General features: G+C 40.8%; 1 protein-coding gene across 8 annotated transcripts in view; it reads right to left on the bottom strand.

Annotated features, from left to right (window-relative positions):
* Positions 1-14,546, bottom strand: part of ZNF227 (zinc finger protein 227) — a 42,781-nt gene that overhangs the window by 4,782 nt on the left and 23,453 nt on the right. For 3 of the 8 annotated variants that reach the window (XM_029241342.1, XM_029241350.1, XM_029241332.1), the window contains exons 5-7: positions 5,415-5,476; positions 3,924-4,050; positions 2,880-3,002 (exon numbers count right to left, since the gene is read on the bottom strand). In XM_029241342.1, coding sequence (XP_029097175.1) covers positions 2,880-3,002; positions 3,924-4,050; positions 5,415-5,476 — 312 coding nt within the window. Of the gene's footprint in view, positions 1-2,879; positions 3,003-3,923; positions 4,051-5,414; positions 5,477-8,092; positions 8,765-10,904; positions 11,069-11,386; positions 12,455-14,546 lie in introns of those variants that run through there. The other 5 variants (XM_029241366.1, XM_029241386.1, XM_029241376.1 and 2 more) reach the window with 5 other exon arrangements.

Here is a 14,546-nt window from a genome sequence, read left to right as displayed (position 1 = left end):
CCATTCCATACATTGTGACACTTCAAAGAAAAAGAAGTGGGAATTCCCTGGTGGTCCAGTGATTAGGACTCAGCACTTTCACTGCCAGGGCCGGGTTCGATCCCTAGTTGGGGAACTAAGATCCCACAAGCTGCGTGGTGCGGCCAAGGAGGGGAAAAAAACCCCTCAATATTCTGTAATAACCTATATGGGAAAAGAATCTGAAAAAGAATAGATATGTGTGTATGTATAACTGAACCACTTTGCTGTACACATGAAACTAACACAACATTGTAAATCAACTATACCCAATATAAAATAAAAATTAAATTTAAAACAATAAATAAAAGAAATTATGTGGAAAAAATAAAAATATGAAAAGCATATCACAAGCAGTAAGGGTAACACTATATAAAATGCTTGTTTCAGCTGTAGACATACACATAAATATGCATGTATGTTACATTTATACTTGGTCAAAATGTAAAATATTTCTTATTGAGAGTCATAGTTAAAAACGTATGGAAGCCACTGGCTTAAAATGTTTAAAGTGGTACCAAGTCCTGAATGATTAATTTGCTTAAATAGAAAGTTACATTCAAATAATATAAACTGAACAAGTCCCAACAGGTATGTGCACATTTCAGGGTATGGTAGGCTAACTGAACATCCTAAAGATGTCCATGCCCTAATCCCTGGAACCTGCGAACATGTTAATGTACACAGCAAAAGGGACTCCAGATTTGATTAAATTAAGGATCTTGAGATGAGCCCAAAGAAGTCACAAGGGTCCGTAAAAAAAGGAGATGCGGGACTTCCCTGGTGGCGCAGTGGTTAAGAATCCACCTGCCAATGCAGGGGACATGGATTCGAGCCGTGGTCCGGGAAGATCCCACATGCCTCGGAGCAACTAAGCCTGTGTGCCACAACTACTGAGCCTGCGCTCTAGAGCCTGTGAGCCACAACTACTGAGCCCACGTGCCACAGCTACTGAAGCCCATGCCTCTAAAGCCTGTGCTCCGCAACAGGAGAAGCTACGGCGATGAGAAGCCTGTGCACCGCAACAAAGAGTAGCCCCCGCTCGCCCCAACTACAGAAAGCCCATGCGCAGCAACGAAGACCCAATGCGGCCAAAAATAAATAAACACATTAAAAAAAAAAAAGAATCCCTACAAAAACAAGCTCTTTATTTTGCACTCCAGTGACCTATAAAGAACATTTTAGGTAGTATTTGTACTTGGAGCATGGTTGCAAAATCCTGAAACATGCGGATGCTGAAGAGGTCAAAAAAACCTTTGAGAAAGGGTGGCAGAAAACGCTACCAGATTTGTTATAAAAAGACTTGGTCTATGACACAAAACTGAAGTGTAACAATATGTAGGATCATGATTCCTGAGGTTCAGTTTGCATATAAAAATGAACCCCAGTGAAACTAACACATCATTGTAAATCATCTACACTTCAATTAAAAAAAAGAAAAAGAATAAGAGGATGAGACCCTTTCCAGTAATATTCCTGAATGCATCAAACGTGAAGCAACATGGAGACATGAGAAGGGAGATGGACAAATGCAGATGGTTATATCCATTAACCACTCTCAGAATTCAGGGCCTAATCTATCATGTTTGCAGATAAGCTTCTCTCCTTCGTTTTTCAGGCAGAGGGAGAGCATATACATTTACATTCCCTAGGAATATCTGATGTTTTTAAATGGGTAGAACTGAGGAATATGCAAATTAAAGAGAAGGGAAGGAAGGGGAGAGAAAGGAAGAGGAGGTCAAACAGTGAAGTAAACAGTGAGGATCTGAGCAAAGGCAGGAGAACAGAGGGCCTTGAAAGGCTGGGGAGAAAAGTGAAACAATGGCTGGGGATCCAGAGGATGAGGTGGTCTTCACAGATGAAGAAGGCTGGGGTCATAGGTCAGGAAGAGCTGTGAGGAGAGCTTCCTCACTTTTACTCAAAAGAATAGGATTTTTTTTTTTTTTTTTTGCGGTACGTGGGCCTCTCACTGTTGTGGCCCCTCCCGTCGTGGAGCACAGGCTCCGGACGTGCAGGTTCAGCGGCCATGGCTCACGGGCCCAGCCGCTCCGCGGCATGTAGGATCTTCCCGGACCGGGGCACGAACCCGCGTCCCCTGCATCGGCAGGCGGATTCTCAACCACTGCGCCACGAGGGAAGCCCAAAAATAGTAATTTTTAAAGTAATATCTTCATTCAACAATTACGTACTGCGCATCTACTATGCAGAAGGCTCATCGGAGGCTTTGGGTAGAGACAGGAAATACAATTGCCCAAATTCCTACTTTCAAGGGGAGACGGATGAGGAACAAGTAAATAAAGACAAGTTACGAGGTCAGGAGGTTATCAGTGCTTCGATACAAAATAAGGCAGGATGAGGGCACGGAGAATGGAGAGAGAATGGCACTGTAAATGGGGCAGACACACAAAGTCTGTCTGATGAGACGAAATCTGAGCAAAGACCTGAGTAAGTAAGGGAGTGGCTGCGGGCCTCTACACTGAGGCAGAGAGCTAGTTGAAGGTTGGGAAACAAGAAAACACTCCAAAGGGGCCAGGATGGCATGAATGATCTAAGAAAGGGTAAAAGGATGGGTGATCAAAGAGGAACTCAGTGAGGAGGCCAGATCAGGTAGGGCCCTGCAGTCCACTGTAAGGACTCAGAGTGAAAGGGGAGGCCTTGGGAGGGTTTTGGACAGAGGAATGGTATGATCTTACTTGCTTTCTAAAGAACCAGTCTGGCTACCATGTGGAGAAGAGGTTACAGGAGTGCAAGAGCGGAAGCATGGAGACCAGTTTGGAGGAAGCTGTCACAGTCCAGGCAAGAGATGACAGCACGTGGACAAGAGCGGTCGTCACGGACGTGGAGAGAAGATTAGCTGGTACCTGAAATAATAGCTTTGCTGTTCTCACTGGAATGCCCGTTTCTTTGGGTTTCTCTCTCCATCATCCAAAGCTTTTCTTCTGTCTCCAACTGGGACACCATATCTGGCTTGAAGGGAAGATGTCCTATGAAAAGGCAGATATATATATTTAAGATGAACACACAGCTTAAATAGATCTTTGTCCAAGTTCTTAACCCTCAAGTGATCACAAACTGTAATAAGAAATGAATTCAGGGAACTATACTCAATATTCTGTAACAACCTGTAAGAGAAAAGAATCTGAAAAAGAATATATATATAATTGAATCATTTTGCTGTACACCTGAAACTAACACAACATTGTAAATCAACTATACTTCAATCAAAGAAAGAAAAGCAAATCGAGGTCACAACCTAGCTCATGTCTACATACAGATAAAATTAGATTTAACCAATGTCTGTTTTTATCATATTTCCCACACTCTCATACCACTTACTGCAAATGGTCACAGTTTTTGCTACAGTGTGAGGGGGTCTTGATAAGGAACTCTGACAGTTTCTATTCTTATTCCATTTTATTCTATTTCACTGAAAAAAAAAAATAATGCCAGTACAATGAACTAAGTTGACTCCAAGATCCACCAAAGTACCTGAAAGACAAAGTATAGAAGCTAAGCTGCCCGTTTATAGTTCATCTAAAACAGGGTTTCTCAGCTGAGGCACTACTGATATTCTGCACTGGCTAATTCTGTGTGGTGGGGGGAGGTGGTCCTGTGCATCGTAGGACGTTTAACAGCACCACTAGCCACTAGATGCCAGCAGCACCCCTCCCTCAGCTGTGACAATCAAAACTGTCTCCAGACATTGCCAAATGTCCCCAAGGAGGCAAAATCACCCCGGATGGAATTTTGCCTGAGCAGAGAGGGATCAGAAAAACCTATGGATTGTAAAAACTTGTGTCTTCAAGGTCAAGGAACCACTTCACAAGGTCCAAAGCTTTGAACAGCTGAGGACCAGACACTCTCAAGAGACTTGAGGTTCAGGGTCAGAGAGTGCCCGTCCTCACCCACTGAGACCAGGTTCCGGAAGTTCTCCACCATCACATCCTTGTACAATTTCCTCTGGGCAGAGTCCAGCAGCCCCAGCTCCTCCTCGGTGAAGGTCACGGCCACGTCCTTGAAGGTCACCGCCTCCTACGACATCAAACACATGTCACCTCAATCTCACAACCTCCATTGGAAGAAGGGCAGCATCGAGAAGCATAAAGAAGATTAACCCAAAAAATGGTTACCGATTTGGAGGGACTCCAGGCAGTTTTCAGTCCCAACACTTGCCCCTCTCAGTGACAGTGATGTCACCTCCCCGCTGTCCCACTCTATCTCTGCTTTTAATATTCGCAAAGTTCACAGGCCTTCCGCAACCCTCCAGGACAGGTACACAGCTCCTCACCTGTGCTTTCAAGGCAAAAGCCATAACCACCTGCTGCCACACGCACAGCTGGTGAAGGCACAGGGCGAGTTCAAATTTCAAGGTTTTAATGACAGGACCCTGGGCAAATTCCTCTCTCACTATCTTAACTTCCTCTTCCCTATAATGGTGTCTAAATCACAAGGTGTTTGAAAGGATGAGACGAGTGAACATGTGTAAAGCACGTACAATGGTGCCTGGCACGTAAGAAGTGCTCAATAAACTGGAGCAAGCAGTATCATTAAAATCCCTTGCATCCATTTTGGGAGTGCACAGTACAGTACTCCTTAGAACTGATGACGCAGCTTTAACCAACCCAAAGAGAGCACACTTAGTTACAGACTTTCACCGGCCATCATCTGCTGTAAAGAGCCTTTCACAGAGAGCAGAGAGCTCGACCAAGAGTAGCAACTGCACTTTAAAATTTCTGAAAGCATAATGGCAGATTTCCGCCTCAAAAGGTTTTCCCACTTCACCTTTCATATGAGGGAGTACAAATGTTCCTGAATCTCTACACTGGCCAAATAAGACATAATTCCGTTTTTTTAAAAAAAGAAAACCTTCAACAATCTAAGTGAAATAAATAAATAGAAAGCTTTCATTAACGTTTGTACACATTTAGTTATTAAATTATTTTCTTCATGAATTTACTTTCCATTATTGTGACGCTCCTTTTCTTTCTTTTACTCATATTCCAGTTGGGTCTTACTTTATTTTACTAATTTTAATGAGAATTAGAGATATTAAACCTTTATCTAATGTTTATAAGTATGTCCCATCAATTCAAATATTACAAATACATAGCTGTGAATGCCTGAGGGAAAAGGAATATGAGAAAGCAAAAAGAGGTAGTTTGTAAACAGAGTAGTAGGGTAAATTATCTTTCTCTATTCCAAGTTTCCACAATTTTTCAAAGATTGCTTTGTGAAATAAAGATGATAAAATAAACCAAACAAAACGCACAGTCTGGCACACAACATGCACGCAAGGTGTGTCGTGTTCATTAACCTTTCCAAGGAAGAGAAAAAAGGTGTGTCCAATCTTTGAGAAATAAAATCCCTTAGGAGTCAGAAAGCAATGCCTTACTTACCTGAAACTCAGTCATTTTCTCCCACTCCTTCCGGGGAAGGTCAGATTCCTGAGAAGGCATAACTAGGGAAGGACAAAGAAGCCATGAGATGCAGGCCAGGGCTGTCAGGAGCCCATGTGGATCTCTGCAGAAATTACACATGAGCACTCATACTCCCAGGCAGAGGTGCTCACATACAGCTTGGTAAGCAGAGCTTGGAGTAGACTGCAGCTACTAGCAGGACTGTCAGCCAGCAGCCACTGGACAGTGAACAACCAGCACAACCAAACACAGTATCCCTGCCATAAAGACTTCTGATCCTACCATAAAAAAAAATGAAAAGACAATCTATGGACTGGGAGAAAATATTTGCAAATTATGCTACTGAAGGGACTAATTTCCAAAATATACAAACAGCTCATACAGCTTAATATCAAAAAAGCAAACAACCCAATCAAAAAATGGGCAGAAGACCTAAATAGGCATCTCCAAAGAAGACATACAGATGGCCAAAAGGCACATGAAGAGATGCTCAACACTGCTAATTATTAGAGAAATGCAAATCAAAACTACAATGAGGTATCACCTCACATCAGTCAGAATGGCCATCATTAAAGTCTACAAATAATACATGCTGGAGAGAGTGTGGAGAAAAGGGAACCCTCCTACACTGTTGGTGCCAATGTAAATTGGTACAGCCACTATGGACAACAGTATGGAAGTTCCTTAAAAAACTAAAAACAGAGCTACCATAGGATCCAGCAATCTCCCTTCTGGGCATATATCCAGAGAAAACTCTAATTCAAAACAGCATATGCACAATGCTCATAAGTTATTTTTGCAATAAGAAATAACGGCCCAATAAAAATTACATAGAACATGGGACTTCACTGGTGGCACAGTGGATAAGACTGTTCCCAATGCAGGGGGCCCAGGTTCGATCCCTGGTCAGGGAACTAGATCCCACACGCATGCCACAACTAAGGAGGCTGTGTGCTGCAACTAAGGAGCTGGCAAGCCGCAACTAAGGAGCCCTAGAGCCGCAACTAAGGAGCCCTAGAGCCGCAACTAAGGAGCCCGCCTGCTGCAACTAAGACCCCATGCAAGCAAATAAATAAATAAATATTTTTTTAAAATGTCCATCAACATAGGAATGGATAAAGAAGATGTGGTACATGTATACAATAGAATATTACTCTACCATAAAAAGGAATGAAATAGTGCCATTGGCAGAGATGTGGATAAATCTACAGACTGCCATACAGAGTGAAGTCAGTCAGAAAGAGAAAAACAAATATCGTATAGTATCACTTCTATATGGAATCTAGAAAAATGGTACAGATGAACTTATTTGCAAATCAGAAATAGAGACACATGTTGAGAACAAACTTATGGATACCAAGGGGGGAAGAGGCGGGTGGGATAAATTGGGAGATTCAGATTGACACATACACACTATTATGTATAAAAGAGATAACTAATGAGAACCTACTGTACAGCACAGGAAACTCTACTCAGTGACATGTGGTGACCTAAATGGGAAGGAAATCTAAAAAAGAGGGGACATATGTATACATATGGCTGATTCACTTTGCTGTACAGCAGAAACTAACAACATTGTAAAGCAACTATACTCCAATAAAAATTTTTTAAAAAATGATACATGCACCCCAATGTTCACAGAACTATTTACAACAGCTAAGACATGGAAGCAACCTAAACGTCCATCGACAGATGAATGAATAAAGAAGTTGTGGTATGAAATGGAATATTACTCAGCTATTAAAAAGAATGAAATAATGCCATTTTCAGCAACATGGATGGACTTAGAGATTATCATACTAAGCGAAGTAAGCCAGACAAAGACAAATATCATATAATATCACTTATATGTGGAATCTAAAACAATGATACAAATGAACTTATTTACAAAACAGAAATAGACTCACAGAACAAACATGGTTATCAAAGGGGACAGTGGGTGGGGAAAAGGGAGGGAGGAGGAAGGGGGAATAAATTTGGAGTTTGGGATTAACATATAGACACTACTACATATAAAACATAAACAACAAGGAACTACTGTATAGCACAGGGAACTATACCCAGTACTTTATAATAACCTATGATGGAAAAGGATCTGAAAAAGAATATATATAAAAAACTGAATCACTTTACTGTACACTTAAAACTAACGCAACATTGTAAATTACCTATACTTCAATAAAAAAAAGAATAATAATGAAAATAAAGCCTAAAGAAAAAAAAGATTTCTGATTCTGGGGGTGGCAGGAAATGAAACGCAACGCAACAACAATGTGGGTTTAAAAAAAAAAGAAAAGGTCTTCCCTGGTGGCGCAGTGGTTGGGAGTCCACCTGCCGATGCAGGGGACACGGGTTCATGCCCCGGTCCGGGAAGATCCCACATGCCGCGGAGCGGCTGGGCCCGTTAGCCATGGCCACTGAGCCTGAGCGTCCAGAGCCTGTGCTCCACAACGGGAGAGGCCACAACAGTGAGAGGCACGCGCACCGCAAAAAAATAAATAAATAAATAAAAGAAAATAAAACAAAGAGTTCTGGAGTCAAAGTTCTAGGTTTAAATCCTGGAAAAGATACTACGCATCCATGTAATGTAGGGGTATTACAAAAAACCTCTCTGTGCCTCTCTTCGGTCATCTACACAATGAGGATAGGATATGCACCTGGCCACTCCTCGTAAACCATACCCACCACGTAGAGTTGTTCCAAGGATTCAAGGAGTAGATGGAAAGTTCTAAAAATATAGGAGTCCCTTTTTCTTGCAGCTGCAAAAAAGCAGATGATCCTTTGCATCAGAAACTGTATCTGCCAATGTCTTTTCTAACAATAACAACAAAAGAGACCTGAAAGGCATCTGGATTTTGTATATGGCTGCTCTCCTATGAAAGTCACCTGTATTTTCTGAAAGCCCTGATTCTGACATAAAATTTCTCCTTACTTAATAATTTGTTGCCCAGTTAATAATATTTTACTCACACTTGTATTAGTTTTCTAAAAAAGTATCATTTCGGGTCAATTTATTTCACTGAGGCCAGAAAAGGCTTATTGGTAAAAGCCTTTCATCCTATGTGCATGGAGATACAGAAAAACACATAGAAAAGAAAAAGAGGCAAAATAAAAATCAAGAAACATGGAATATAGATTGAGAGGCTCCAACATTTGTCTAATAGGAGTGTAAGAAGGGAATGGAAGCAACTACAGAGAGGTTTTATTTCAAGAGATAACTGCTGAGTTCACATATAGAAATTCTGAACAGTATAAATAAAAATACATATACTCCTAAACAAATGACAGTGAAACTCAGGAAGGCAAAGGATAAATAACTAAAAACAACAACAAAAATCCTTAAAGCTCCCAGAAAGAAAATATAATTTACCTAATAAAAATGACAATTAAGTTGACAGAAACAGGGAAGCAGAATGGAGATCTAAAATATATGAATATTTCCAAAATGAAGAAAAAAAATCGTGAATCTTGATTTCTATGCTCAACTAAATGGTTATTTATAGGAGAGAGGAAGAAAGACGTTTTAGCTGCTTAAAAAAAGAAGAAAATTTATAACGAAATGAATCCTAAAAGAACTGATGGTAAGGAAACATGTAAATATACTGGTAATATCTTTGTTAAAAGAAAAAATAACCTAGAACGATATGACAAATTTTGAGGGTGGTTTTAATAAAAAGTAAACCTATAACCTAGCCTGCAGTGAAAAAAATAAAAAGGTGGTATGAGGGAGCCATCATCAAATATCAAGTGTATTTTTATTTAGTCTCTATATTTTTCAGAATGAGAATACATGCTGATTAAATCTAGTGTTTGTTGAGACAGATATCATTTTTAAAAGTTAAAGTATAAGACCACACAATTTTCAAATGAGTTGAGGGTAAATAAAAGGAATACACTGAACTGAAGAGAATAAAAGAGAATAAAAGGAAGAAATGTAGAGCATAGTGATTTAAAAATAAATATTTAAAAAATATTTTACATAAATCAATGAAGTTAGAACACACCTCACACCATACACAAAAATAAACTCAAAATGGATTAAAAACTTAAATATAAGACAAGACACCATAAAACTCTTTTAAAGGAGAACACAGGCAAAACATTCCCTGACATAAATCATATCAACGTTTTCCTAGGTCACTCTCCCAAGGCAATAGAAATAAAAGAAAAAAATAAACAAATGGGACCTAATCAAGTTTATAAGCTTTTGCATAGCAAGGGAAACCATAAACAAAATGAAAAGAACCTATGGAATGGGAGAAAATATTTGCAAATGATAGGACTTGATAAGGGCTTAATTTCCAAAATATACAAACAGCTCGTACAACTCAAACAACCTAATCGAAAAAGAGGCGGAAGACCCAAATAGACATTTCTCCAAAGGAGACATACAGATGGCCAATAGGCATGTGAAAAGATGCTCATCATCGCTAATTAGAGAAATGCAAATCAAAACTACAATGAGGTACCACCTCACATTGGTCAGAATGGCCATCATTAAAAAGTCTACAAATAATAAATGCTGGAGAGGGTGTGGAGAAGAGGGAACCCTCTTACATTGTTGGGGGGAATGTAATTTAGTGCAGCCACTATGGAAAACAGTATGGAGGTTCCTCGAAAAACTAAAAGTAGAGTTGCCATATGATCCAGCAATTCCACTTCTGGGCATATACCCAGACAAAACTATAATTCGAATAGATACAAGCACCCCAGTGTTAGTAACAGCACTATTTACAATAGCCAAGCTTATGGAAACAACCTAAATGTCCACTGACAAATGAATGGATAAAGAAGATGTAGTATATATATATACAATGGAATATTACTCAGCCATTAAAAGGAATGAAATAATGCCATTTGCAGCAACATGGATGGACCTAGAGATTATCATACTAAGCGAAGTCAGAAAGACAAATACCATACGATATCACTTATATGTGAAATCTAAAACACGACACACAAGAACTTATCTACGAAACAGAAACAGACTCACAGACATAGAGAACAACTTGTGGTTGCCAAGGGGAAGGGGGCTGAGGGAAGGAAGTATTGGGAGTTTGGGATTAACAGAGGCAAACTATTATATATAGGATGGATAAACAACAAGGTCCTCCTGTATAGCACAGGAAACTATATTCAATATCCTGTGATACACATAATGGAAACGAATATGAAAAAGAATATAACTGAGTCACTCTGCTGTACAGCAGAAATTAACACAACATTGTACATCAACTATACTTCAATAAATTTTTTTTAATATTTTAAAACATATTTTAAATAAAACATTTTATATTTTTAAAAATATTTATTTGAAAAACACATGTACATATTAACAAGCAATTAAACATTCTCAGGTGTAGTCAACAGACAACTGATCTTTTTCCTAGTAGTAATTTACTAAGTGAAGGAAACCTGATTAACTGAAAACAGATGACGGACCAACAAAGACCTTTCAGTAGTGTGTACCTGGGGCTATGCTGTGAGGGGCCAAAAGGTCCGTCCTTCCTCCCGTTTCCGAATTCAGGACTGGCGAAGAAAAAGATGTGGTGGAAGAGCACGACTGTATCCGTCTGCCGGATACACTGCCGCGGGACGTCCCCAGGCACTAGCGCGGGGTGACTCGGTGCTTCCTAAAAAACGAGATCAGTAAAAGCTCGGGAAAAGCTCGGGAAGGGCTGTCTCCCGACGTCTGACAGAAGGACCGTGCCATCGCTCCTCGCTCTCTCCCTTCACTCGGGCGTCCAGTCAAATGGGCGCTCGTGAGAAAATGAACTGCGTCAACAGCAAGAGCCAACCCGTTATGTGACACCAGCGTTCGAAGCTGTTGACACGTATGGTCTCACTCGATTCTAATCACAACCCTACCCAGTAGTGACCGTCTCTCCCGCTGTCTTCCAGAGAAGGAAAGTAGGACGCACGGATAATCAACAACTCGCCATATATTGTACCGATAGAAGTAGCAGCTCTGCTTGGTAAGCGGGGGAGGAGAACAGAAGAATGCCGCACTTGCGCCCTCCACCTCTCAGCCTCCGCCGGCGGCCGCGACTTCTCCATCCTAAGACAGCCGGCTAGGTAGCGACTAGTCCCACGCTCAGGCCGAAAAGGCTCACAGGGGTCTTGGGGGTGCAGGACCGACTCACCTCCCGGATCGAAAAAATGGTGGCTGCCTCGCTTTCCCGGAGCGGAAGTGCCTCTGACTACACAGCGCTCGGAACTACACTTCCCAGAAGCCCCGGAGACACGCCACAGCCCCTCGTTTCCGGATAGAGTCCAGGGGAATACACTTCCCAGAGCCCTAAGAGGAGGAAGGGCCTTGTCCTCCCCGTTGGAGCTTTAAAACAAAACAAAACCACCCCAAACTCTTGGGAGTTCTCGGCCAACGACTTCCAGGATCCCCTTCGTGTGAAGCAGTTCTCTGACGCCGGTAGAGCTTAGCTTTATCTCACTGACAAACAAAACATGATTTGAAGAGTCAGAATCTTAAAAGACTGAAAGAAACAGATCAGTGTAATAGAACTGTACCCCCTCTACCAGAGGAAAAAAAGCGGGGGAGAAGGGAAATGATAGGCTTAAAATGCAGTTTTCGGCGATTTTTAGATGAGTGGAAGACCCAAAAAATGCACCAGGGGCAGATTGTATTGTCGATTTCCACTACTGTTAACAGAACAGTCAAGTAATTCAGAACTTGGCTGCTGAGGACAACACCACATGGAGTGAAAAGACAAGCTTCAGCATGGACTGTGTGATCAATTTCTCAAATCAGGGCCATTGTAATCAATCCTCAGGGAGTTTCTAAACTTGAAAGACAAGCACGTTGTTGTTAATTAGGTGTTTATACAATAGTCACTTCAAAGACTTGTTTGTTCAAATATATTGATGGAAGAAATTTGCACATACTGAGGTTATGGGGAAGTCATTCTGGCTTCTACGTAATTTAACTTCACACTTTACGCTAACTAAAACAGCCTGTTTTGTGGCCTAGTAAACATACATCTGCTTTAACCATTAAGGAAAAGGGTGCAGGACTTCCCTGGTGGTCCAGTGGTTAAGAATCCACCTGCCAATGCAGGGGACATAGGTTCGAGCCCTGGTCTGGGAAGATCCCACATGCCGCGGAGCAACTAAGCCCGTGTGCCACAACTACTGAGCCTGTGCTCTAGAGCCCGCGAGCCACAACTACTGAGCCCGCACGCCACAACTACTGAAGCCTGAGTGCCTAGAGCCCGTGCTCCGCAACAAGAGAAGCCACCGCAGTAAGAAGCCCGCACACCGCAACGTAGAGTAACCCCCGCTCGCCGCAACTAGAGAAAGCCCGCGCACAGCAACAAAGACCCAATGCAGCCATACATAAATAAATAAATAAAAATATATTATTTTTAAAAAATAAAAATAAAAAGTGTGCAGTGTCCAGAAGTAAAGAATGCCTGTTTTGAAGAGAGAAAAATGCCTCCCTTTCTGGGATGTCAATGCTAGCTTTCCTTCAATGATAAGGCTCCCTGCAGCTGAGGCCATGCTGACTCGTAATGTGAGTGCTAATGTCTTTTTTGAAACCTTGAAAGAATATACTCCTGTCATGTTTGATGTTCTTTGTTCTGACAAGATATAAAACTGCTGAAAACTATGCTTCTTTGGAACAGTTCCTCAGAGCTATCTGAGAGGCTGCCTCCCAAGCTACAGTCTTCAGTTTGGCTCAAATAAAACTCTCATCTATTCTTATTATAGATTGATTATTTCCATTAACAGTATGACAGAATTGATGTTTCAAAGAAATGAGACTGGAGAGAAGAGAGGAATACCTACAACTATCCATATATCCATGACAATATATTTTTGCATTTCTCATTTCTGAGCATATATTCCTTTTTCTGTTATTCTTAGCAGCTATCTCTTATGGAGCACTTAGTGTGTGCCAGGGACTACTCCCAACTCTTTAGACTCCGGGATCTCACTTCATCTTCACAACTTTTTTTAGGTAAATACTATTATTTCCTCTATTTTACAGTTTACAACAGAGCCAGAGGCAGAGAGAGTTAAGTAATTTGCCCGTTACTAAATTAGTAAGTACTAGAGCCAGGTTTCAAAATTTGGCATTTGACAACCACAGCCTGAGAGGTAACCATTAAACTAACCACATCTTGTATAATCAACATGAACAGAATGTTTAGCTTCAATCAATTTTTTCTCCTTCCTGATGCCAGAAAGCTGTAGCCTAACATGGAAATTCAATCCTTTTCACATGAATGTCTATCCAGTGCCCTTAAGGGAAGGTCCAAATACTTTGGCCAGCCTCACAAACAGGAATCTTCCATATGCTTGTTTCCCTCTTCAAATCTGCTTTCCACACTACATGTCCAGCCATGGTGAATCGCTTGTACTCCTACAAAAAGCTTTTTTGTATCTGCTGTTCCTTCTTGTCATATACTGCTGCTCTCTTCACTTCTAGGTCATAGCTTAAATATTCCCTGCTCCAGTAAGACTTCTTGTGAGTTCTTGTCTTGCAGACTAATACAAACCATGTACGATAACCATGATCACAGACTTGGACTCAGGCTGCCTAGGTTAAAATACTCGTTCTGCCACTTACTCTGTGAACTCTGTCCCTTCTTCTTCATTTGTAAAATAGAAATAATAATAGGATTGATGTGAGGAAGATACATGTAATAAATACATGTAAAAGCACTGGAAACTCTGCCTGGCTCACGACCACCTACAACAAGTTAGTAAATATTCTCAGATGATAAACACAGGACACATAAATTAGAGACAGTTGGTTTCTAAATAAGTTTTCTTTAGATCATTAAAATATTATCAATAATTAATGTATATCAACTTTTGAATGCTGTGGAAAAAATTAGTAGATACTGCAACCCATTGAAAGTGAGATAAAGGATCACTAAAGTTTATATTTTTCTCCTTTACTGTTTCCTAAGTCCATTTCAGGAATTTTGAATAAAATCTAACTGAGCTGCAGGCCTCTGTTTCAGGATATTGGGCAGCTACACCAGCCACAAATACTGAAGAATTTCTCCCTGCCAGTCTTTGGTGCTAAGTACACTTTAAAGAATATGACATTCTCCCTGAAACAAAGTAGCACACAGCCAAAGGGAG

This window comes from Monodon monoceros, unplaced genomic scaffold, assembly GCF_005190385.1.
Source record: "Monodon monoceros isolate NGI ecotype Baffin Bay Population unplaced genomic scaffold, NGI_Narwhal_1 Super_Scaffold_10, whole genome shotgun sequence".
NCBI lineage: Eukaryota > Metazoa > Chordata > Mammalia > Artiodactyla > Monodontidae > Monodon > Monodon monoceros.
Note: the sequence above shows the minus strand (reverse complement) of the source record. Positions and strands in the feature narration are given on the sequence as shown.